The sequence below is a fragment of the Oncorhynchus clarkii genome, chromosome 7, assembly GCF_045791955.1.
Source record: "Oncorhynchus clarkii lewisi isolate Uvic-CL-2024 chromosome 7, UVic_Ocla_1.0, whole genome shotgun sequence".
Lineage (NCBI taxonomy): Eukaryota > Metazoa > Chordata > Actinopteri > Salmoniformes > Salmonidae > Oncorhynchus > Oncorhynchus clarkii.
The window spans coordinates 13,384,672-13,411,382 of NC_092153.1; the positions used below are offsets into that span (position 1 = coordinate 13,384,672).

Genomic DNA, 26,711 nt, shown 5'->3' on the forward strand with positions numbered 1-26,711 from the left:
GGGAAAAATAAATGAAAATATTACCCTCCAAAACAAGGCAATGGCACTAAAGGTTCCCATGTCAGTTGTTCCTAGCCTTCCCCCCATGCTTATGGTGGTCAAATTGTAAGCGAAGTAGATAGCCAGTTGACTGTTAATTTTGAAATACATTTTCAATGTTCATTTTAAATTATTTTATTGGAATGAATTGCAATGAAATACAGACTTATCGAAATACAGTTATTTTGCATATTTGCATTTCAGAACCAGGAGAGTGGACAGTTCCCAGACTTGGGGTACAAGGCAAGCATTTCATGACCCAAGTAGTGGACAGCTTTCTCTCTCAATTCAATTTCAATTCAAGGGCTTTATTGGCATGGAAAACATATGTTAACATTGCCAAAGCAAGTGAAGTAGAAAATAAATACATGTGAAATTAATAATACAAATGAACAGTAAACATTACACTCACAAAAGTTCCAAAAGAATAAAGACATTTCAAATGTTATATTATGTCAATATACAGTATTGTAACAATGTGCAAATAGTTAAAGTACAAAAGGGAAAATTAATAGACATAAATATGGGTTGTAATTTACAATGGTGTTTGTTCTTCACTGGTTGCCCTTTTCTTGTAGCAACAGGTCACAAAACTTGCTGCTGTGATTGCACACTGTGGTATTTCACCAATTGATATGGCAGTTTATCAAAATTGGATTTGTTTTCAAAGTCTTTGTGGGTCTGTGTAATCTGAGGGTAATATGTGTCTCTAATAAGGTCATACATTTGGCAGGAGGTTAGGAAGTGAAGCTCAGTCTCCACCGCATTTTCTGGGCAGTGTGCACATAGCCTGTCTTCTCTTGAGAGCCAAGTCTGCCTACGACGGCCTTTCTCAATAGCAAGGCTATGCTCACTGAGTCTTTACATAGTCAAAGCTTTCCTTACGTTTGGGTCAGTCACAGTGGTATTCTGCAACTGTGTACTCTCTGTTTAGGGCCAAATAGCATTCTAGTTTGCTCTGTTTTGTTGTTGTAAATTCTTTCCAATCACTCCATCTCTGTTTGTGTGAAATAACTTTCTCTCAATCAAACTTGGCTGTTGTTTATGTATGCTGAGCCTGTGGACCGTTCTCTCACTCAACCTTGACTGTTGTGTTTCTACAGGTTCCCAGTAAGAAGGCCACGCTGAGAGATAACCAGCCGCAACAACAGGATGACCACATAGACAGATATCAGGTAGGACCAAACCATTAGCACTTTGATACGTATTAAACCCAACCCCTCCCTCCCTCCCACCTCCACCCAACCACCCAACAATACAGCAAAACCCCACCCACTATTGCTACTCTCTGTTTAGGGCAAAATAGCATTCCAGTTTGCTCAGTTTTTTTGTTAGTTTTTTCCAACGTGTCAAGTAATTATCTTTTTGTTTTCTCATGATTCTGTGGGGTCTGTTTGTGTTTGGGAACAGAGCCCCAGGACCAGCTTGCTTAGGGGACTCTTCTCCAGGTTCATCTCTCTGTAGGTGATGGCTTTGTTATGGAAGGTTTGGGAATCGCTTCCTTTTAGGTGGTTGTAGAATTTAACGTCTCTTTTCTGGATTTTGATAATTAGCGGGTATCGGCCTAATTCTGCTCTGCATGCATTATTTGGTGTTTTACGTTGTACACTGAGAATATTTTTGCAGAATTCTGCATGCAGTCTCAATTTGGTGTTTGTCCCATTTAGTGAATTATTGGTTGGAAAGCGAACCCCAGACCTCACAACCATAAAGGGCAATAGGTTTTATAACTGATTCAAGTCTCTCTCTCTCAATAAATTAAATTAGCTTTATTGGCATGACACTGTCCCTCATTAAATGGCAGGTAGCAATGTAGTGCGCTGCCAACCCACAGCTCTCTGTGTCCTCCCGCAACAAGATGGTTAGCCTATCCGCATCAGAGAGGTCTTTGAAACCTTGAATAAGGGAATAGGTTTTATAACTGATTCAAGTCTCTCTCTCTCAATAAATTAAATTAGCTTTATTGGCATGACACTGTCCCTCATTAAATGGCAGGTAGCAATGTAGTGCGCTGCCAACCCACAGCTCTCTGTGTCCTCCCGCAACAAGATGGTTAGCCTATCCGCATCAGAGAGGTCTTTGAAACCTTGAATAAGGGTTTCAAATTTGGGGAAATGACACTCTCTAATTGTTTTATATTTGTGACATTTTGTCAGGAAATACAGCTCTGTTTTGTGTTCTGCTGTGTTGCAGTGGTTGCACAGATTTTCCTCTGCAGGGTGCCATGTTTTGTTTTGACTGGGTGCTGATACAGAACCCCTCCACTGGTTTCTTGGGCTCAGTGCTAGTGAATGACGCTCAACCTGTCTTCATCATAAGGGAGGTTTCTGAGTCAAAGATGAACAGGGTGATTAGCTCACTAAAGAACTCTAAAGCCAAAGATGTGTTTGGGCTGGACTCTACCTTTCTTAAAAACTACAAAGAGTCACTCATTGGCCCCATTACTAAGGTCACCAACACATCTATTGGTCTCTGGGTGTTTCCAAGGGTATGGAAGTCGGCCATAATAACGCCCATCTTTAAATCTGGCGACCCTGCTGACGTGAGTAACTACAGGCCCATTAGTATACTACCTGTGGTGTCAAAGGTTGTTGAAAAGTGTGTAGCAGAACAACTCATTGCCAACCTCAACAACAGCCCCTTAACATTACACTCCATGCAGTTTGGCTTCAGAGCGAAACACTCCACAGAAACGGCCAACTGCTTTCTTCTGGAAAATGTGAAGTCCAAGATGGACAAAGGGGGCATTGTTGGGGCTGTGTTTCTGGACCTAAGGAAGGCTTTTGATACTGTTAACCATGAGATTCTCATCACAAAATTGTCCAAGTTCAACTTTTCCCCCGATGCCTTGAGATGGATGAAATCATACCTTGAAGGCAGAACTCAGTGTGTCAGAGTGAGCAATGAGCTGTCGCCCACTCTTAGCTATGATGTGGGCATGCCCCAAGGGTCAATACTAGGGGCCCCTCCTGTTCAGCCTGTACATTAATGATCTGCCTTCTGTCTGTACTGTAAAAAAGCATGTGAAAAAGGTCATTCAGATAACCAAATTCAACCTAGCTAATTTCCGATTTATACGAAATTGTTTGACTACAATTGTACCTCAAATCTATGATACTCCCCCACTTAACATACTGCTTGACTAGTTGGGCCCAAGCTTGCTGTACAACATTAAAACCTATTCAGTCTGTCTACAAACAGGCTCTCAAGGTGCTTGATAGGAAGCCCAATAGCCACCATCACTGTTACATCCTCAGAAAGCTTGAGCTCCTGAGTTGGGAAATTCTTGTGCAATACACTGACGCATGTTTTGTATTCAAGATCCTAAATGGCCTGGCTCCCCCTCCACTCAGTATTTTTGTTAAACAGAAAACCCAAACATATGGCAGCAGATCCACAAGGTCTGCCATGAGAGGTGACTGTATAGTTCCCTTAAGGAAAATAACCTTTAGTAAATGCGCTTTCTCTGTGAGAGCTTCCCATGTCTGGAATACACTGCCTTCAGACACACATAACTGCACCACCTATCACACTTTCACAAAATGTATGAATACATGGCTAAAGGTCAATCAGATTTGTGATCATAATCCCTAGCTGTGTATTGCCGCTTTCCATGTTGTCTGTGGCTTGTGAGGTGTGGAAACGCTTTGTTGCTTTTATGAATTTTGTCTTGCTGCTTTTTGTTCTATGTTGCTCTGTCTGTATGCTATGTCTTGCTTGTCCTATGTTGCTCTGTCTGTATGCTATGTCTTGCTAGTCCTATGTTGCTCTGTCTGTATGCTATGTCTTGCTTGTCCTATGTTGCTCTGCGTGTGCTCACTGCTCAATGATTGTCTATATTGTAATTGTTTTTAATAACCTGCCCAGGGACTGCGGTTGAAAATTAGCCGGCTGGCTAAAACCGGCACTTTTACTGAAACGTTGATTAATGTGCACTGTCCCTGTAAAAAATAAAATAATCTCAAACTCAAACTCAGACTGTGTTTTAATTTGGTTTGATCTGATATGTTGGATGTTCTGGTCCTAAGGTGTCAGTGTGTTAGTAGAACAGGTTTGTGAACTCTCTCCCTCTCACAAACACACACACTTTTTGATTTAAGTTTATTATAGCCTGCACATGCCAAAATGAATTAGGCTTTATGGTCCAAAACCTTACCATGGTGCGCTGCCATGCATTAATGGGGAATTTGCCATTCCATTTGGTTTCTAACTCTTAGTGTATGCAAGTTTTGTGAATTAGTTAAGAACCTCTTTAGGATTGGCCCCTTTGTTTCAATTTTCGCCTAAAATAACATACCCAAATCTAACTGCCTGTAGCTCTGGCCCTGAAGCAAGGATATACATATTCTTGGTACCATTTGAAAGGAAACACGTTGAAGTTTGTGGAAATGTGAAAGGAACGTAGGAGAATATAACACATTCGATCAGGTAAAAGACAATACAAAACAAAATAAACTGTTGTTTTGTATTTTTTTTGTACCATCATCTTTGAAATGCAAGAGAAAGGCCATAATGTATTATTCCAGCCCAGGTGCAATTTAGATGTTGGCCACTAGATGACAGCAGTGCGTGTGCAAAGTTTGAGACTGATCCAAGCAACCATTGTATTTATTTTCAAAATGTTGAATCAAGACTGCCCAAATGTGCCTAATTTGTTTTTTAATAACTTTTCATGTTCAAAACTGTGCACTCTCCTCAAACAATAGCATCGTATTCTTTCACTGTAATAGCTACTGTAAATTGGACAGAGCAGTTAGATTAACAATCATTTATGGTTTCTGCCAATATCAGATATGTCCATGTCCTGGGAAATGTTCTTGTTACTTACAACCTCATATTAATCGCATTAGCCTACATTAGCTCAACCGTCCGCAGTGGACCCACCAATCCCGAATAAGTTTTTTAAGCGATTCTGCTGAGAAAAGACATGAGCATGCATGCCTGACCGAAACTGATACATTCCAGTTGGCAAGTGTGTGACACTAGATTGCGCAAGCGCTTACGGCTCCCAGTGACGTAGCCTATGATGGAAGAAAAACGTTTATTTCCCACAGCCGAGAGCCAAGAAGATTACCCGCGCGAGGAAGGTGAGAGAGAGAAGGCAGGAGAGGGAAAAGAAGACGCTACTTCTGACTAGTAGAAGTAGGCGACTTTGCGTCTGAAACATTAGGGAAAAAGAATACCGCACTGGCTGCTGAATCATAGACTAACATGTCAGCATATGAATGAAACCAGAACTATGAAAGCGCGTGGGCATTTGAGCTTTATCTTTCATAGAGAGACCAATAGGTGACTGACTGATTGTATAGGATTACAATAGTCGCACCCAGACTATTATAGTTCTTAGGCAGAAAAGGGGGACCGTCCGAAAGTCATGGAGTATAGAGTAGAAATAAAAATTAGCTAGCGTCAAAAGATTAAAGAAGACTGCAAAAAAGAAATTGCCCGGAGCATCTGGAACCTGTTAAATAATGGATTTTAGCTCTATTCGCAAATTGATCACCAGATGGGTAAGTAGCCTATTGCACTGAATTACTTTCTTGGAATCGATTTGCTTGTGCCAAAGCAAAAGTATATGGGGTATAGTAGGCTACCAACTTGTTGGTCAGGTTGTTGCGGTTTTACAGTCTATTCTCAATTAAACATTGTTGCGTTTCTATGAACAATTGTGTGTTGCCCTTTACACTCGTACCCATATACCGGATGAAAATGATAGATTACGGCACTAATAAACTCCTAAAAAAATATCCCAATGCCCCAGGGCAGTGATTGGGGACACTGCCCTGTGTAGGGTGCCGTCTTTCGGAAGGGACGTTAAACGGGTGTCCTGACTCTCTGAGGTCATTAAAGATCCCATGGCACTTATCATAAGAGTAAGGGTGTTAACCCTGGTGTCCTGGCTAAATTCCTAATCTGGCCCCCAAACCATCACGATCACCTAATAATCCCCAGTTTACAATTGGCTCATTCATCCCCCTCCTCTCCCCTGTAACTATTACCCAGGTCGTTGCTGCAAATGAGAACGTGTTCTCAAACTTACCTGGTAAAACAACGGATAAATAAATACATTTGGAAGGTAATGGCTGTACAGGAACACTCAATTACATGACGTCAGAGCTCCGGCACTGCACTTCACCGCGCTGTGTGGGTTTTGACTGACAGCCTTTATGAATTTGAGTACCACGCACGACAAAAAGTTACCCCTAACCCACCCTCTAATTGGGCAACATTTTGCACATTTTTTGTTCTCTGAATAAATTAAGATGACTTTATGTATTTTGAAAGATGAGACATTGAGGATTATAGTAAATACCGCTTTGATGTCATACAAGCAAGCCAAACAGTGAGTCCAAATGTGAACTTCACATTTCGAAATAAAACTATACAGTGTCAACGTTTATGATCATTATGTTTTATGTACAGTTACAAGATGACATGTCGTCATACCCTATGTTGTTCTAAACAGAATGAGACTTTGTTTATTGTGAAGAAAATGTGTCGTGGCACACGCACCCGAATGCACTAATGACTCATTTCTATGTACACCAAAATTACGATCTGTTTCTCTGAATTGCCTTGTGAAAGCTGTTAGATCGTATTTTATAATTTAGCTAGTCATGATGGCACTAGAACAAGCTTTCAAATCATGCCCACCTGACCCAGATTGCGATTTATAACGGGCCGTTTTGGGGTTGTGTAAACAACAACAGTAATTGTGTGATGCCGGCGATTCAGGGTTGTTTAACAAATGAAAAAAATACAGGTGTGCTTGCTCTAGTTCCTCAACGTCACAGCTAGGAGAGCAAAAAAGGTACCTTATAGTTGAAGACTCTTCTTTGAGTCATTAAAAGTGCATTGAAACTGCTTAGGAAATGTGCACACTTTGGAGAGGTGTGGCGAATTGGAGACACCAGTTAGTCCTCTCACTCAAACCCTTGTAATGTTTTTGTTTTATGTTGCACTTACCCCACATTTTCCAGGAATAGTCTTATCAGGTTACTGAATGTGGTTAAATGGGCTACATCATAAAAAGTTAAATAATTAAGCAAAGAGATTGTAATTGGTTGGTTTAAACTTTTTGAATTGCACAATGTCACTATCGTCTTGACTGTAAGGTGAAGTATGGACTCAGCTTAGAATACGAAAAGAGCAAATCATCACAGTTGCATTTAAACCACAATTTAAGTCTATAGGGTTCTACAATTCAGTTCCTTCTTCGAGCTTGGCAGAGTATTCACTTGTAGCCTATTATTATTGTATATTTTAATTTACAGCCTAGTTGCTGACAAAATCATTTGTTGATATATATTTTTCTTCTGACATCACCAGGAACCTGTGCTGACTGCTGATACAGCATCAATGTCACCTCATGTCTTTTTCATGAAATAGATTATGATATAAGCGCACATTGGTCGGCAGATAGGCTAAAGTCAAACTGATGCACGCAATGACAGAATAATGATTGAAAACTGAATCATTGACTGAAATGTAAACATAACAATAATGGAATTGAACTCATGAGGTAGCGACCCCTGGTAAAGTTATGTAAAACAACAACAACCCAACAGTGCAAATACACACTTCTACCAATTTATTTATGTTCTGTGTTGCATGTTAAAAGATGAAGCAAAAAATATTACAGATGTCCATAAACCACCTGCTCATAAGTTTACATCAGAGGAGGCTGGTGGGAGGAGGCTGGTGGGAGGAGCTATAGGAGGACAGGCTCATTGTAATGAATGGAATAAATGGAACAGATTCAAACATGGTTTCCATATGTTGGATGTGTTTTGATACCGTTCCATTTGTTCTATTTCAGCTATTTCAGCTAATGAGCCCATCTCCTATAGCTCCTCCCACCAGCCTCCTCTGGATTACCTAACACTCCTTTTTTCTTTAGACATTAGACCACCAGCCTCCTCTGGCTTACCTAAAGCAAACAAACACTCCTTTTTTCTTCTTTACACAGACCATATGACTAGCGTAGTTGTGTGGAGAATTACGTAATCCAGTGGTTTTAGGGCTGATATGTGCTGCTGGGGAAATCAATAGGTTACATTGGAGCCTATGGGCTGTGGGTTATCCAGTTCAGTACAGTAATGCGTGTTTGGCGCTAATCCAGAGGGCTTTTCCCATGAGCCCACGGGGTTCGAGGCATTTGGAGAAGCTTATGGACATATTACTTACTGTAGCCAAGCAATGCGGCTTGGTTGGGTTGTGTTTCGGAGGACGCATGGCTCTCGACCTTCATCTCTCCCGAGCCCGTATGAGAGTTGTAGTGATGAGACATGACGGTAACTTCTAACAATTGGATACCAAGAAATTGGGGAGAAAAAGGGGGTAAAAAAATCAAATACATTTTAAAAAACTACACAGAACATCAATGGATTAGTCGGGGTATACATGCGAGTCGTCCAGCGCGTCACCTCTGAAGGCCATGACTGTAGCCGCGTGTTGAGATGTGTGTTTATCAGCAAACAGACGGGCTGACAGACAGACTCTGATTCACACAGCCTCGCTCTGTTGAGAGATGATGGGCGTGAATTAAAGAATAGCAAATAGTGATGTTGTCTTGGTGATTGGCTACAAACCTACACCCATAGGACTTCACTACATACATGACTATTGAATAACATACTGTAACTTTTGATGGGCATCAATGGTGTCTATTAGAGAGCGTGACAGTGAGTAGAGGGAGAGAGGAAGGCAACCCATTGGATGCAGTACGCACTGGGTTAGTTAGTCACGAAAAGCTTGGGCCCCCCTGAACTTTGATCTAATGCGTAGTAATGCAGTCTGGCGTTAGGAGAGGAGAAGATTTCCACACACACACACACACACACACACACACACACACGCAGTTATGCAAGTGTACCTTTTTTAGGTTGACAATTGTCATTCCCGCAAAAGTGTTCAAAGGCAGCACTGTAATCTTTGTAGCTGTCAGTTTGCACAAGGTGCCCGCTGTTCCTCGCCTATGATGTATTGGTGGGTTATGAAACCAAAATACTAATTCATCCATAGAGCTGAAGCCGTGAGTGAAATTGCTGTTTCTTACAATGATGAGGCTCGTTGTACAGACTTTTTTCTGTGTGTAGCACTGTGTTTTAGGCTCATCCCCTGACAATGGTTTGTTACTGATGAATACATTATTCCTTTGGGGTAATTCCCTGTGTTCTGCCTCGGGGGAAATCAGCCAGGACACAGGAATCAGGACATTATCAATGATTCTGTCATCAGTCTCAGCCAATGACATCTGTTCTCTATTCAATTATTTGGTTCCCGGAGCAGCTACTCTTCCCTATTCCTGAGGGTTCACTCAAAACACAAGTACAAAATCATACACAGAAACATAGAAACAACAACAGCATAGAGACAGTAATGCATTATTCATTAACACGAAGGTGAGCGATGAAACATGTATGAAGCAGATTGGGCGACCGACCGACAGACACAAGCACATAGGAACAGTAACACACTGGTCAATACTAGAAAGGTGGGACAGAGCCTGAAACTCCCGGGCCGTGGCTGTTTGGCTGCTGACTAATCAGCTCGTCTGGACAGGAAGTCTCTCTCCTGCTGACTTCCTGTCTCCTGGGGATTAGGTGAGGAGTGGGGGAGCTCTCTCTCTCTCTCTCTCTCTCTCTCTCTCTCTCTCTCTCTCTCTCTCTCTCTCTCTCTCTCTCTCTCTCTCTCTCTCTCTCTCTCTCTCTCTCTCTCTCTCTCTCTCTCTCTCTCTCTCTCTCTCTCTCTCTCTCTCTCTCTCTCTCTCTCTCTCTCTCTCTCTCTCTCTCTCTCTCTCTCTCTCTCTCTCTCTCTCTCTCTCTCTCTCTCTCTCTCTCTCTCTCTCTCTCTCTCTCTCTGGCTGTCCACATAGATAGATCATCTCATTTATACTCGCCAGGGGGAGGGACCTTAATGAAACACTAGAACCACGTCATGATATAATGGGGTCATGTTGTTGAGAGGTGAATATACAGACATGTAAATGATCATATCTGACTGCACAATGGATCTCTCCAACTGGGACAAAAGATATTGAATTAACTTGCTTTGAAAGGGAAACTCATGAGCATGTAATGTTACCATTATGTAAAGTAGCCTATACTCTGTTACATTAGATGTACTGTATAGCATGTTCTTAGTGTTTCATTATTCCTGATAGTCAGTAATACAGTACTACAGCATCTGTGTCCACCAGTGGGATATTTACACAGGGTCTACTGTCTACTGTCTATGGTGTTGTGATTGTTGTGCTGTGTTTCTAGGGACAGGAGGGACGTTTTGGGATTAGTAGGATCTGAGCTAAACGGATAACGGGCCATGACACCACTTGTCGTTAGTGTTTAGACTTAGGATCCGGTCAGGGGTTTCTAAAGTTCACACAAACATTTTATCTGATCAAAAAATATTTTTGTTGTTGTTGTTGTGTAAATTACATCAATTCAAAAGCTGTACTGTACAATACAATGTGATGTAATATGCTTGGCCTCTTTAAAACCATTTTGTCTGAGATAAAGAAAAAAAAGCTCATTTCCTTGATGTAGGCTTGCTGCATGAAAATACTATGCAACTCTCAATGGACATGAGTACGTATTTCCCCTGAAGACCTCACTCATAGAGCTTCGACTAAAGCTTCCTGTATTGATCTAACTGTAGCCAGGTTAAATAGCGGTATTATGTCTGTGTGAGCTGTGTAATCACAGTGTTATCACACCTCGCTGCACCCACCCTCTGTGTCTCTCGGTCCAGGGTCTTTCAGCCAGGTGGTAATAACATAGGACTTAACACCCTCATACTGTACGTGTGTCTGTCTGCCTCTCTGTGCGGACAGACTGGGCTACTTCTTGAACCGGGATCCACTGAGCTGCTCCTTAATCCATTTTGTCTTGTTGCTCTCTTTTAAGTATCCGGTTAATTCCTTTCCATCCAATAACAATAACATTCTACTTTCCATTCATTTGGTTCCAACATGGTGCCCATCATAATTCTAGAATCTCAAAGCAAGTTGACCACCAAACTCTGTATATCTTTGGCCCTGCCTATAACTATTGAGCTGCTACAGCTCCAGTATTACCAACCGTACTGCTGAGTATCAACCTACACAGGGAGGGCCCTGTGGACCAAGAGGCTGATGATGGATTGCAGTGATTTAATGGAGCAGAAAGGGCCACATCAGGAGAGATTGAGCCAGTGAGTGTTTGAACTTGGTAATGTTCCACGTGTTGGTTCCGGGCCCTTGGATAGGAACACTAAAGTGTGCTGATAAAGGGGGGCATAACCCTTAATGCCGTCCCCCTCAGAGAATCAGATCTCACTACACTACACAGCACACACTCATTCTTTAGAGATCACACAGAGACAGGAACATCGCTCAGGTGTATCTCAAAAGGTTGAAATGGCTTTGGGCTCAATTCAATCCAATCTCAATGACAGTACTCCCTTTCTTTTAGCAGTGTTTTGTTATTAGGTCACTGGTCCCAGAGCCCAGAGGGAGCTGCTCAAAACCTGTTCCATGTGATCCAACTGAAACGGTTCTAATCTACAGTGATGTCAGGATGAAAGCAGCCCAGCACCACACATTCATACAACTGAATGTAGATAGAAATGTGATAGAACACTGTCTGATAGAACATTGTCCATTCTACACAATACATTTCTATGTGGATGGATCGTTCAGGACATTCTGTCCTAGAGAACAGAGCCCCTCTACCTATCCACAGCAGTGTCAGAGGAGAATGAGCCAGCCTAGCACAGCAGACAGTGGTGATGTAATAGCAATGGATGGTGGATGAGCGTTTGTCAGTTTGATAGGACCTTAGTGAAGTGAAGCGTGAAAGTCCTCACTGTTCGAATAGGAGAGATTCTCAACTTCTAGACTTGATGAACTGCACGCTCAGCCTGGAAATACACTATGAGAGATAGAGAGAGCTTGACATTCCCTTTGCTCTATTATGACTGATATTAATCAGATTAATGACGAGCGACTAGTTAAAACAGGACGTCCCTCCTCACGGTCCCCAGCTGGGATGGAAATGGTGAGCTAATGGTTAAATAATTGTCAGAATTCTTGAAGAATGTGCCATGACAACTTGGAGACACACTCTGTCCTTGGAATAACTTGTGTGAATGAGTGTAAGACAGAGAGGGGGGGGGGGGGTCTTGAGCCTCCTTGAAACAGACTGTCACTGAGTAAAAGAGGAAGAGATGGAGAGAGGAGATGAAAGAGAGGGGGGAGTGGCTGAGGGCACAGGTGGCAGCTTTATTTCACGGCTGATAGGGAGCTAATGAAACACACTGAGGCGTAGTACTATTTTATCCACTGTGTCAACACCATAGGTGAGAGCCGTGGTGCAGCGTACCATAATATAGATCCTCCTCCTGTTCCCACAGTGATGACCAAGGACATCAGGGCTCATGCACCCAGCTCTCTGGCCCGTGTCCGGACGAGCGGAGCGGAAAACCAGTGTGTGATCCCCTTTTAAAAAACCCTTTTCAGGGTTATAATGGAGCACAAAGACTAGTTTGATTAGAAGTTAATGGTTGGTTCTATAGACGTCACGCTGCTGATGTGTTTAGGCTGTGACCTCTGACCTTTCAACATTGGTTGTCGTCATAGAAAACATGTTAAACACTCATGTGATTGACTGTCTATGGTTTGTCTGTCATACATAATGTACAAGAAAGGTCGTCTGAAAACTAGAACAAAGACATGGCAGTCTGAATTTTAACTTTGGTCTTTATCAATATAGGATGTGTTCTCTGCAGCAGAAATCTGATAGTGTCAAAGTGTCATTCTGTTTTGAAATTAATCAAAGATAATGATATTTTCCTGAATTGTAACATGTTATAACAAGATCCTGCTACAACTTTGTTGTCTCTGATCATCAGAGGAAGACCTCAGTCTCATAGAGGAAGACCTCAGTCTCATAGAGGAAGACCTCAGTCTCATAGAGGAAGACCTCAGTCTCATAGAGGAAGACCTCAGTCTCATAGAGGAAGACCTCAGTCTCATAGAGGAAGACCTCAGTGTAGACAGAGGGATTTTGTTTCCCTGGAGTACTGGATCATTGGATCATCATGTGACCGCCCACCAGCCAGGATGCCTGGGGTGAGACAGCAGCATTACACACACACACAGGAAAAGGGGAAAGGTTTCGCCAACTGAAGCCGGTAACAAGAGAGAGAAGGGGTTAGGGAATGAGAGAGAGAAGGGGTGGGGGAATGAGAGAGAGAGAAGGGGTGGGGGAATGAGAGAGAGAAGGGGTGGGGGAATGAGAGAGAGGCTTTATAATAATGTGGTGATGGAAGTCAAATTGAATTGTCTGGGTGATAAAAACAATCTCTTCATGCTCTGAACTGTGGTTGAGTAGATTGTAAGGGCATGGAAAGTGCTGGAATGGGGGATTTCTGAGGTCATTGTGTCACCACTAACTAAAGTAGGCATAAATATACACTGAGTGTACAAAACATTAGGAACTCCTTCCTAATATTGAGTTGCCCCCCCCCCCCCCCCCCCCCCACACACACACATACACAATCCATTTTCAATACTTAAAAATCCTTCTTTAACCTGTCTCCTCACCTACACTAATTGAGGAGGATTTAACAAGTAAATTAATAAGGGATCATAGCTTTCATGCAGAGCTGCTGTGAAGGAAAGAAGTGAGTTTGTGTTTATACAGTAACTCCTGCCCCCTTCCTACCGTCGACCAATCATTATAGCTATACGGAACTCCGCCCTCTGCAATTGGGTCCTGGACTTCCTGACGGGCCGTCCCCAGGTGGTGAAGATAGGAAACAACATCTCTACTTCGCTGATCCTCAACACTGGGGCCCCACAAGTGTGTGTGCTCAGCCCCCTCCTGTACTCCCTGTTCACCCATGACTGCGTGGCCATGGGTGATGTTGATTATGGCAGCCCCCCACACCTCTCTGATTCAGAGGGGTTTGGGTTAAATGCGGGAGACACATTTCAGTTGAATGCATTCAGTTGTACAACTGACTAGGTATCCCCCTTTCCCAAACCAACTGCCCTCCAGGACACTTACAGCACCTGATGTGACAGGATCATCAAGGACAACAACCACCCGAGCCACTGCCTGTTCACCCCGCTACCATCCAGAAGGCGAGGTCAGTACAGGTGCATCAAAGCTGCGACCGAGAGACTGAAAAACAGCTTCTATCTCAAGGCCATCAGACTGTTAAACAGCCATCACTAACACAGAGAGGCTGCTGCCTACACACAGACTTGAAATCATTGGCCACTTTAATAAATAGATCACTAGTCACTTTAATAATGTAACTTTAATAATGTTTACATATCTTGCATTACTCATCTCATATGTACAGTGCCTTGCGAAAGTATTCGGCCCCCTTGAACTTTGCGACCTTTTGCCACATTTCAGGCTTCAAACATAAAGATATAAAACTGTATTTTTTGTGAAGAATCAACAACAAGTGGGACACAATCATGAAGTGGAACGACATTTATTGGATATTTCAAACTTTTTTAACAAATCAAAAACTGAAAAATTGGGCGTGCAAAATTATTCAGCCCCCTTAAGTTAATACTTTGTAGCGCCACCTTTTGCTGCGATTACAGCTGTAAGTCGCTTGGGGTATGTCTCTATCAGTTTTGCACATCGAGAGACTGACATTTTTTCCCATTCCTCCTTGCAAAACAGCTCGAGCTCAGTGAGGTTGGATGGAGAGCATTTGTGAACAGCAGTTTTCAGTTCTTTCCACAGATTCTCGATTGGATTCAGGTCTGGACTTTGACTTGGCCATTCTAACACCTGGATATGTTTATTTTTGAACCATTCCATTGTAGATTTTGCTTTATGTTTTGGATCATTGTCTTGTTGGAAGACAAATCTCCGTCCCAGTCTCAGGTCTTTTGCAGACTCCATCAGGTTTTCTTCCAGAATGGTCCTGTATTTGGCTCCATCCATCTTCCCATCAATTTTAACCATCTTCCCTGTCCCTGCTGAAGAAAAGCAGGCCCAAACCATGATGCTGCCACCACCATGTTTGACAGTGGGGATGGTGTGTTCAGCTGTGTTGCTTTTACGCCAAACATAACGTTTTGCATTGTTGCCAAAAAGTTCAATTTTGGTTTCATCTGACCAGAGCACCTTCTTCCACATGTTTGGTGTGTCTCCCAGGTGGCTTGTGGCAAACTTTAAACAACACTTTTTATGGATATCTTTAAGAAATGGCTTTCTTCTTGCCACTCTTCCATAAAGGCCAGATTTGTGCAATATACGACTGATTGTTGTCCTATGGACAGAGTCTCCCACCTCAGCTGTAGATCTCTGCAGTTCATCCAGAGTGATCATCCAGAGTGATCATGGGCCTCTTGGCTGCATCTCTGATCAGTCTTCTCCTTGAATGAGCTGAAAGTTTAGAGGGACGGCCAGGTCTTGGTAGATTTGCAGTGGTCTGATACTACTTCCATTTCAATATTATCGCTTGCACAGTGCTCCTTGGGATGTTTAAAGCTTGGGAAATCTTTTTGTATCCAAATCCGGCTTTAAACTTCTTCACAACAGTATCTCGGACCTGCCTGGTGTGTTCCTTGTTCTTCATGATGCTCTCTGCGCTTTTAACGGACCTCTGAGACTATCACAGTGCAGGTGCATTTATACGGAGACTTGATTGGATTGTATTTATCATCATTAGTCATTTAGGTCAACATTGGATCATTCAGAGATCCTCACTGAACTTCTGGAGAGAGTTTGCTGCACTGAAAGTAAAGGGGCTGAATAATTTTGCACGCCCAATTTTTCAGTTTTTGATTTGTTAAAAAAGTTTGAAATATCCAATAAATGTCATTCCACTTCATGATTGTGTCCCACTTGTTGTTGATTCTTCACAAAAAAATACAGTTTTATATCTTTATGTTTGAAGCCTGAAATGTGGCAAAAGGTCGCAAAGTTCAAGGGGGCCGAATACTTTCGCAAGGCACTGTATATACTGTATTCTATACCATCTATTGCATCTTGCCAATGTTGCTCTGTCATTGCTCATCCATATATTTATATTCTTATTCCATTTCTTTACTTAGATTTGTGTGTATTAGGTCATTGTTGGGGAATTGTTAGATATTGCTGCACTGTAGGAACTAAAAGCACAAGCATTTTGCCACACTCGCAATAACATCTGCTAACCATGTATATGTGACCAATAACATCTGCTAACCATGTGTATGTGACCAATAACATCTGCTAACCATGTGTATGTGACCAATAACATCTGCTAACCATGTGTATGTGACCAGTAACATATGCTAACCATGTGTATGTGACCAATAACATCTGCTAACCATGTGTATGACCAATAACATCTGCTAACCATGTGTATGTGACCAATAACATCTGCTAACCATGTGTATGTGACCAATAACATCTGCTAACCATGTGTATGTGACCAATAACATCTGCTAACCATGTGTATGTGACCAATAACATCTGCTAACCATGTGTATGTGACCAATAACATCTGCTAACCATGTATATGTGACCAATAACATCTGCTAACCATGTGTATGTGACCAATAACATCTGCTAACCATGTGTATGTGACCAATAACATCTGCTAACCATGTGTATGTGACCAATAACATCTGCTAACCATGTGTATGTGACCAATAACATCTGCTAACCATGTGTATGTGACCAATAACATCTGCTAACCATGTGTATGTGACCAATAACATCTGCTAACCATGTGTATGTGACCAATAACATCTGCTAACCATGTGTATGTGACCAATAACATCTGCTAACCATGTGTATGTGACCAATAACATTTGATTTGATTCACCTGGTCAGTCTGTCATGGAAAGAGCAGGTGACCTTAATGTTTTGTACATTCAGTGTATGTATGTGTGTGTATATCTGTCATATCCTGTGATCAAATATCACACATGATCGTGTTCGTTGTCCACATTGTGAGTGGGCTGAGGCACCGTAATGACACAAGTATTACAAATTGCCTAATCTGATCTCACAAATACATTATTTTTCAACTTTTACTTTGCGAGCTCCGTGAACTTCAGAACAGATTTCCATTGTTTCCGTATCACTTCCCTACCATGTCCTTTTGTCTCTGCGTGCTTAGAAATCCCTCAGTCTAGGCCTGTAATCTGCTAAATGATCTATTTAAAGATGGCTGGCTCTTGCTGGCAGCCTTTTGTCTATCAAACGCCTGCTGAGGTGAGTGGATACAATGTGCCCACAGATCGATTTGAAGCGTTTAGGAGAGAAGAGCGAGGCTGCTATCAGGCTGCTGTCAGTGATCTGACGGAGAGGTATTGGGTTGTTGAGTGAGTGTGAGCGAGATTTCTGCTAGTCAGAACAATTCAGCTTCAAGTCAGAAAAAAATAACCTCAACTCTCTCCGTTCAAAACTTTCACTGGTATCGATGTTCAATGTTTTCATTCAAAACTAACGAAATAAAGGGTTAAAGGAGTCAGAGCTGTGACTGGGGTCTGTGTTGTCCCCTGGCTGGCTCCTAGCTCTATGACAGTGAGGTTCCTGACAGGTCTATGCTATTTTTGGTCCTGGCTTTAGCTGGTGAATGTTTTATAGGTAGTAGGAGATTGACTGGTGCTGCTAAGGTGAGAGTGTAGTGAAGTGATGCCACAGGGCCAACACACACACACGCCTGGCTCTAGTCTGGAGGATTAGATAGCACCACAGACAGACAGCCTTAAAGCCTCTGTATGGTCAATCTGAGGTCTGCAGTGGCTGTACAGCATTTACTGAGATACGGCCTCTGCAGAAGTCAGGGCATGTATACTTCTTACGCTTCGCGGAGCAGAGCTGTTGTGAAGGAAGTTGTCAAAGAAGTGTTTGTGTTTATACAGGAAGTCCCAATCATGTCAATGCGGAGCTTTTACGAGCCCTCCTCATTGTTGCAATACGTGGTCGGTGCACGGCGATGTAACCTTTTACACTGAGACCAGAGAGACACTTTCACTGTGACGCTCACACTTACACCTCCGCTAGGTTTTTGAACACAGCCCTGGAATTGACAGGTCTATTTTTTTGGCATTTCTGTTCTGGCGTCTGTTCTATTGTCATTTGATACATTCTTAGCTACTTTTATTTAGTCAGTGGAGTCCAGTTGAGACCAGGATTCATTTTCAATGGTGGCCTGAGACCACAAAGCAAAAGATTTAAAGAAATATCCAATAACAAGTACATTACATTAGAACATCAGCAACATCACAGCCTTCATTAACAAGCTACTAAATCAATCAGTCAAAACTATTGCACACCTCTGTGAACTCATTCATCATCAGGATTTCAAACTGCCCTAGTGGCACCAGGGAATCTAAATGTAATACATTTTGTGGAGCGCGAGAACTAAAAGTGGATTTACCTAATTCCATGGAGACCTGAGGAATCTGAAGAGTTAACCAACCCTGTGAACGGGTTTGGTATCTCATTCATTTATATGTTGGAAGCTTGTGTAGTTTATAAAGTTTGAATTGATGGGAGTGGAGGTATAATCAAACCTGGCTGAGCACAGAGTTCTGAGGTGTTCCTCACAGTGCCTGTGTTCAGTAGAGCTGAGCAGATTAGGTCTTAACATATTTACCCCTGCTGAAGGGTCAGCTGGTCTGATCCCACAACACAGTCAGTCCCCCATCACATGACTAAGGCCTGTGTGATCATGTGACTGTTTAGCCCAGAACATAACTGCCTCTATGGTGTAACATGCTCACTAGTGTGACCATGTAGATGATCAGTCATGAGGAGCTTTGTTAGGATTCATATCTGTGTTCAGCGGATTCCAAAGGCTAAAATCTTTTGGCGACAACATTTAGAGTTTTTATGTGCACTTGTTCTGAGTGTGTTTTGAGTGTTGTCGGGTAGACTTGAATGGAGTTGAGTTGGATGTTTTCCTGTCTCTGGAATGCAGTGCATCGTGTGTGTGTGTGTGTGTGTGTGTGTGTGTGTGTGTGTGTGTGTGTGTGTGTGTGTGTGTGTGTGTGTGTGTGTGTGTGTGTGTGTGTGTGTGTGTGTGTGTGTGTGTGTGTGTGTGTGTGTGTGTGTGTGTGTGTGTGTGTGTGTGTGTGTGTGTGTGTGTGGTGTGGCCGTCCTGGGATTAATGTTGCTCTCTCAGACACACTGCCTCTTAGGCCTGGAAAACACACACACACACTACTTCACTACATACAGTGCCTTGCAAAAGTATTCGGCCCCCTTGAACTTTGCGACTTTTTGCCATATTTCAGACTTCAAACATAAAGATATAAAACTGTATTCTTTTGTGAAGAATCAACAACAAGTGGGACACAATCATGAAGTGGAACGACATTTATTGGATATTTCAAACTTTTTTAACAAATCAAAAACTGAAAAATTGGGTGTGCAAAATTATTCAGCCCCTTTACTTTCCGTGCAGCAAACTCTCTCCAGAAGTTCAGTGAGGATCTCTGAATGATCCAATGTTAACCTAAATGACTAATGATGATAAATACAATCCACCTGTGTGTAATCAAGTCTCCGTATAAATGCACCTGCACTGTGATAGTCTTATAGGTCCGTTAAAAGCGCAGAGAGCATCATGAAGAACAAGGAACACACCAGGCAGGTCCGAGATACTGGTGTGAAGAAGTTTAAAGCCGGATTTGGATACAAAAAGATTTCCCAAGCTTTAAACATCCCAAGGAGCACTGTGCAAGCGATAATATTGAAATGGAAGGAGTATCAGACCACTGCAAATCTACCAAGACCTGGCCGTCCCTCTAAACTTTCAGCTCATACAAGGAGAAGACTGATCAGAGATGCAGCCAAGAGGCCCATGATCACTCTGGATGAACTGCAGAGATCTACAGCTGAGGTGGGAGACTCTGTCCATAGGACAACAATCAGTCGTATATTGCACAAATCTGGCCTTTATGGAAGAGTGGCAAGAAGAAAGCCATTTCTTAAAGATATCCATAAAAAGTGTTGTTTAAAGTTTGCCACAAGCCACCTGGGAGACACACCAAACATGTGGAAGAAGAATGAAGTCAGATGAAACCAAAATTGAACTTTTTGACAACAATGCAAAACGTTATGTTTGGCGTAAAAGCAACACAGCTGAACACACCATCCCCACTGTCAAACATGGTGGTGGCAGCATCATGGTTTGGGCCTGCTTTTCTTCAGCAGGGACAGGGAAGATGGTTAAAATTGATGGGAAGATGGATGGAGCCAAATACAGGACCATTCTGGAAGAAAACCTGATGGAGTCTGCAAAAGACCTGAGACTGGGACGGAGATTTGTCTTCCAACAAGACAATGATCCAAAACATAAAGCAAAATCTACAATGGAATGGTTCAATAATAAACATATCCAGGTGTTAGAATGGCCAAGTCAAAGTCCAGACCTGAATCCAATCGAGAATCTGTGGAAAGAACTGAAAACTGCTGTTCACAAATGCTCTCCATCTAACCTCACTGAGCTCGAGCTGTTTTGCAAGGAGGAATGGGAAAAAATGTCAGTCTCTCGATGTGCAAAACTGATAGAGACATACCCCAAGCGACTTACAGCTGTAATCGCAGCAAAAGGTGGCGATACAAAGTATTAACTTAAGGGGGCTGAATAATTTTGCACGCCCAATTTTTCAGTTTTTGATTTGTTAAAAAAGTTTGAAATATCCAATAAATGTCGTTCCACTTCATGATTGTGTCCTACTTGTTGTTGATTCTTCACAAAAGAATACAGTTTTATATCTTTATGTTTGAAGCCTGAAATGTGGAAAAAGGTCGCAAAGTTCAAGGGGGCCGAATACTTTCGCAAGGCACTGTACATGACTATTGAATAACATACTGTAACTTTTGATGGGCATCAATGGTGTCTATTAGACAGCGTGACAGTGAGTAGAGGGAGAGAGGAAGGCAACCCATTGGATGCAGTACGCACTGGGTTAGTTAGTCACAAAAAGCTCGAGCCCCCCTGAACTTTGATCTAATGCGTAGTAATGCTGTTTGGCGTTAGGTGAGGAGAAGATTTCCACCTACACACACACACACACACACATACACACACACACACACACACAGAAACAGAGACGATAGCTGGGGAGACCGAGCAGGAAGAGAGACAGAGAGGAGAAGACCAAACCTGGCACCACTCTACAGACGACGTCACACAGCCATCCTGGGAGTCATACTGCTTATGAAGCCACATGAACACACTGATAACCTGCACCTTTGTTACTCTGCACCTTTTCCACTTGACGTTAGTAATGCATTGTGATGGAAATGTTCTGTGTGTATCCAATCATGTTTAGAATAATGCTGCTTTCTAATAACCTGTCTTGGTTGGGTTTATGCGAGTGACAGATTGCTTAGTCAATTTGGCAGTATGCCCAGAACATTGCTCTGGGAACCAAAAGGAGTATCTCAGTTTCAAGGTAAGTTGTTCTGGTATCAGTCATGCAGGAACCAACCATGCTTATGTGACTTGTTTGTGTAGCAGTATTTTTTTAAAGAATTGTTTTACCCCTTTTTCACCTCAAATTCTTGATATTCAATTGGTAGTTGCAGTCTTGTCCCAACGCTGCAACCCCTGTATGGACTCGGGAGAGGTGAAGGTCAAGAGCCGTGCGCCCTCCGAAACACGACCCAGCCAAGCCACGCTGCTTCTTGACACAATGCCCGCTTAACCCGGAAGCCAGCCGCACCAATGTGTCAGAGGAAACACTGTACACCTGGCGACTGTGTCAGCGTGCATGGCGCCCAGCCCGCCACAGGAGACGCTAGACTGCGATGGGACAAGTACATTCCAGCCGGCCATAACCACCCCGGACGACGCTGGGCCAACTGTGTGCCGCCCCATGCGTCTGCCGGCTGCGACAGAGCCTGGACTCGAACCAGGATCTCTAGTGGCACAGCTACTTAGACTACTGCGCCACTCGGAACTCTCCTTTAAAGTCTCATCAGGCTTGTATTGAGTTTGTGAACCTCTCCGTCTGTGATAATACAGATTGCTTCATTACTTGACATTAGTAATGAATCATACTTTGAGGAACAGCATTTTTGTTTCCCGTCCAAGCATTGACAGTTAAACAGCGTCTGTCACAGTGTGCCATGAATCAGTAGTATAATATGATAAGTCTTCTCACCATGTAGCAGACGGCCAGTCAGCAATTCATGGAAATAGACTAATTAGTCTGGTTCCATCCTGCTACAGCCTAATATCCACCACTTCACACCCCCTGGAGCCTGTCTGGTCCTGCCTGGGACAAAACACAGCCTTGGGAACACTCAGCTCTGGGTGGACTGACTTATATCCCTGGGACTGGGACAAGTCGGCCTCTACAATAACAAATAGCCTGGGACGCTGGGACTTAGGTGTTGCTGTTTCCTATCACTCTGTGCTCATGTCATTCCCTGCTGACTACAGTATCTCTGACTATGCTAGAGGGTTACAGGTAGAACACTTTCCTACCACACATCAGTTGTTTACTGCTAACCCCAATCAGCTGAGCAGATCCCAGAAAACACTATGAGCCGCCAACACAATAGTTTATCACTTATCACTGTGGGTTCCCCATGTGATACCTCTAAGATACGATATCATCTTGTGCCATGGTCTGTGTGTGTAGTGTCTCCTGGAACAAAAGGAGGACGTGAGAAGATGATTTATGAGGAGATGGTGTAGCGAAGGCCCAGGAAGTTTGGGCTAGTATAGCTTAGCATTGCCTCTTCCTCTGTCCTACCCTCTGTAGCATGGAGAAAGGAGTTTATTTACATACTGATTCAGCAGCTGTCCTGTACTGAGCCTTACAGCAGACTGACTCCATGCATGGTGCTGTCCTGCACTGAGCCTTACAGCAGACTGACTCCATGCATGGTGCTGTCCTGTACTGAGCCTTACAGCAGACTACAGTATGACTCCATGCATGGTGCTGTCCTATACTGAGCCTTACATTAGACTGACACCATGTATGGTGCTGTCCTGTACTGAGCCTTACAGCAGACTATGACACTATGCATGGTGCTGTCCTGTACTGAGCCTTACAGCAGACTATGACACTATGCATGGTGCTGTCCTGTACTGAGCCTTACAGTAGACTATGACACTATGCATGGTGCTGTCCTGTACTGAGCCTTACAGTAGACTATGACACTATGCATGGTGCTGTCCTGTACTGAGCCTTACAGTAGACTATGACACTATGCATGGTGCTGTCCTGTACTGAGCCTTACAGTAGACTATGACACTATGCATGGTGCTGTCCTGTACTGAGCCTTACAGTAGACTATGACACTATGCATGGTGCTGTCCTGTACTGAGCCTTACAGTAGACTATGACACTATGCATGGTGCTGTCCTGTACTGAGCCTTACAGCTAACTACTGTATGACTCCATGCATGGTGCTGTCCTGTACTGAGCCTTACAGTAGACTATGACACTATGCATGGTGCTGTCCTGTACTGAGCCTTACAGTAGACTATGACACTATGCATGGTGCTGTCCTGTACTGAGCCTTACAGTAGACTATGACACTATGCATGGTGCTGTCCTGTACTGAGCCTTACAGTAGACTATGACACTATGCATGGTGCTGTCCTGTACTGAGCCTTACAGTAGACTATGACACTATGCATGGTGCTGTCCTGTACTGAGCCGTACAGCTAACTACTGTATGACTCCATGCATGGTGCTGTCCTGTACTGAGCCTTACAGCAGACTATGACACTATGCATGGTGCTGTCTTGTACTGAGCCTTACAGTAGACTATGACACTATGCATGGTGCTGTCCTGTACTGAGCCTTACAGTAGACTATGACACTATGCATGGTGCTGTCCTGTACTGAGCCTTACAGTAGACTATGACACTATGCATGGTGCTGTCCTGTACTGAGCCTTACAGTAGACTATGACACTATGCATGGTGCTGTCCTGTACTGAGCCTTACAGTAGACTATGACACTATGCATGGTGCTGTCCTGTACTGAGCCTTACAGTAGACTATGACACTATGCATGGTGCTGTCCTGTACTGAGCCTTACAGCAGACTATGACACTATGCATGGTGCTGTCCTGTACTGAGCCTTACAGTAGACTATGACACTATGCATGGTGCTGTCCTGTACTGAGCCTTACAGTAGACTATGACACTATGCATGGTGCTGTCCTGTACTGAGCCTTACATTAGACTGACACCATGTATGGTGCTGTCCTGTACTGAGCCTTACATTAGACTGACACCATGTATGGTGCTGTCCTGTACTGAGCCTTACAGTAGACTATGACACTATGCATGGTGCTGTCCTGTACTGAGCCTTACAGCAGACTACTGTATGACACCATGCATGGTGCTGTCCTGTACTGAGCCGTACAGCTAACTACTGTATGACTCCATGCATGGTGCTGTCCTGTACTGAGCCTTACAGCAGACTATGACACTATGCATGGTGCTGTCCTGTACTGAGCCTTACAGTAGACTATGACACTATGCATGGTGCTGTCCTGTACTGAGCCTTACAGCAGACTATGACACTATGCATGGTGCTGTCCTGTACTGAGCCTTACAGTAGACTATGACACTATGCATGGTGCTGTCCTGTACTGAGCCTTACAGTAGACTATGACACTATGCATGGTGCTGTCCTGTACTGAGCCTTACAGTAGACTATGACACTATGCATGGTGCTGTCCTGTACTGAGCCTTACAGTAGACTATGACACTATGCATGGTGCTGTCCTGTACTGAGCCTTACAGTAGACTATGACACTATGCATGGTGCTGTCCTGTACTGAGCCTTACAGCAGACTACTGAATGACTCCATGCATGGTGCTGTCCTGTACTGAGCCTTACAGCAGACTACTGAATGACTCCATGCATGGTGCTGTCCTGTACTGAGCCTTACAGCAGACTACTGAATGACTCCATGCATGGTGCTGTCCTGTACTGAGCCTTACAGCAGACTACTGAATGACCATGCATGGTGCTGTCTTGTACTGAGCCTTACAGCAGACTACTGAATGACTCCATGCATGGTGCTGTCCTGTACTGAGCCTTACAGCAGACTACTGAATGACTCCATGCATGGTGCTGTCCTGTACTGAGCCTTACAGCAGACTACTGAATGACTCCATGCATGGTGCTGTCCTGTACTGAGCCTTACAGCAGACTACTGAATGACTCCATGCATGGTGCTGTCCTGTACTGAGCCTTACAGCAGACTATGACACTATGCATGGTGCTGTCCTGTACTGAGCCTTACAGCAGACTATGACACTATGCATGGTGCTGTCCTGTACTGAGCCTTACAGTAGACTATGACACTATGCATGGTGCTGTCCTGTACTGAGCCTTACAGTAGACTATGACACTATGCATGGTGCTGTCCTGTACTGAGCCTTACATTAGACTGACACCATGTATGGTGCTGTCCTGTACTGAGCCTTACATTAGACTGACACCATGTATGGTGCTGTCCTGTACTGAGCCTTACAGTAGACTATGACACTATGCATGGTGCTGTCCTGTACTGAGCCTTACAGCAGACTACTGTATGACACCATGCATGGTGCTGTCCTGTACTGAGCCGTACAGCTAACTACTGTATGACTCCATGCATGGTGCTGTCCTGTACTGAGCCTTACAGCAGACTATGACACTATGCATGGTGCTGTCCTGTACTGAGCCTTACAGTAGACTATGACACTATGCATGGTGCTGTCCTGTACTGAGCCTTACAGCAGACTATGACACTATGCATGGTGCTGTCCTGTACTGAGCCTTACAGTAGACTATGACACTATGCATGGTGCTGTCCTGTACTGAGCCTTACAGTAGACTATGACACTATGCATGGTGCTGTCCTGTACTGAGCCTTACAGTAGACTATGACACTATGCATGGTGCTGTCCTGTACTGAGCCTTACAGTAGACTATGACACTATGCATGGTGCTGTCCTGTACTGAGCCTTACAGTAGACTATGACACTATGCATGGTGCTGTCCTGTACTGAGCCTTACAGCAGACTACTGAATGACTCCATGCATGGTGCTGTCCTGTACTGAGCCTTACAGCAGACTACTGAATGACTCCATGCATGGTGCTGTCCTGTACTGAGCCTTACAGCAGACTACTGAATGACTCCATGCATGGTGCTGTCCTGTACTGAGCCTTACAGCAGACTACTGAATGACTCCATGCATGGTGCTGTCCTGTACTGAGCCTTACAGCAGACTACTGAATGACTCCATGCATGGTGCTGTCCTGTACTGAGCCTTACAGCAGACTACTGAATGACTCCATGCATGGTGCTGTCCTGTACTGAGCCTTACAGCAGACTACTGAATGACTCCATGCATGGTGCTGTCCTGTACTGAGCCTTACAGCAGACTACTGTATGACACCATGCATTTTTTTCCTTAATTTTTTAAAACGTCACATTTATTTAACCAGGTAGGCTAGTTGAGAACAAGTTCTCATTTACAACTGTGACCTGGCCAAGATAAAGCAAAGCAGTTTGACACACAACAACACAGAGTTACACATGGAGTAAAACAAACATACAGTCAATAATACAGTAGAAAAAGTCTATATACAGTGTGTGCAAATGAGGTAGGATAAGGGAGGTACGGCAATAAATAGGCAATGGTGGTGAAGTAATTACAATATAGCAGTTAAACACTGGAATGG

The 26,711-nt window shown here is 43.4% G+C and overlaps 1 protein-coding gene across 3 annotated transcripts in view; it reads left to right on the forward strand.

The window, feature by feature from the left end:
- Positions 1-5,122: 5,122 nt before the first annotated feature.
- The window catches only part of LOC139412919 (phospholipid-transporting ATPase IH-like), a 95,774-nt gene continuing 74,185 nt past the window's right edge, over positions 5,123-26,711 (forward strand). For all 3 annotated transcript variants that reach the window (XM_071159789.1, XM_071159790.1, XM_071159791.1), the window contains exon 1: positions 5,123-5,549. In XM_071159789.1, coding sequence (XP_071015890.1) covers positions 5,511-5,549 — 39 coding nt within the window. In that variant the 5' untranslated portion in view covers positions 5,123-5,510. The remainder of the gene's footprint in view (positions 5,550-26,711) is intronic.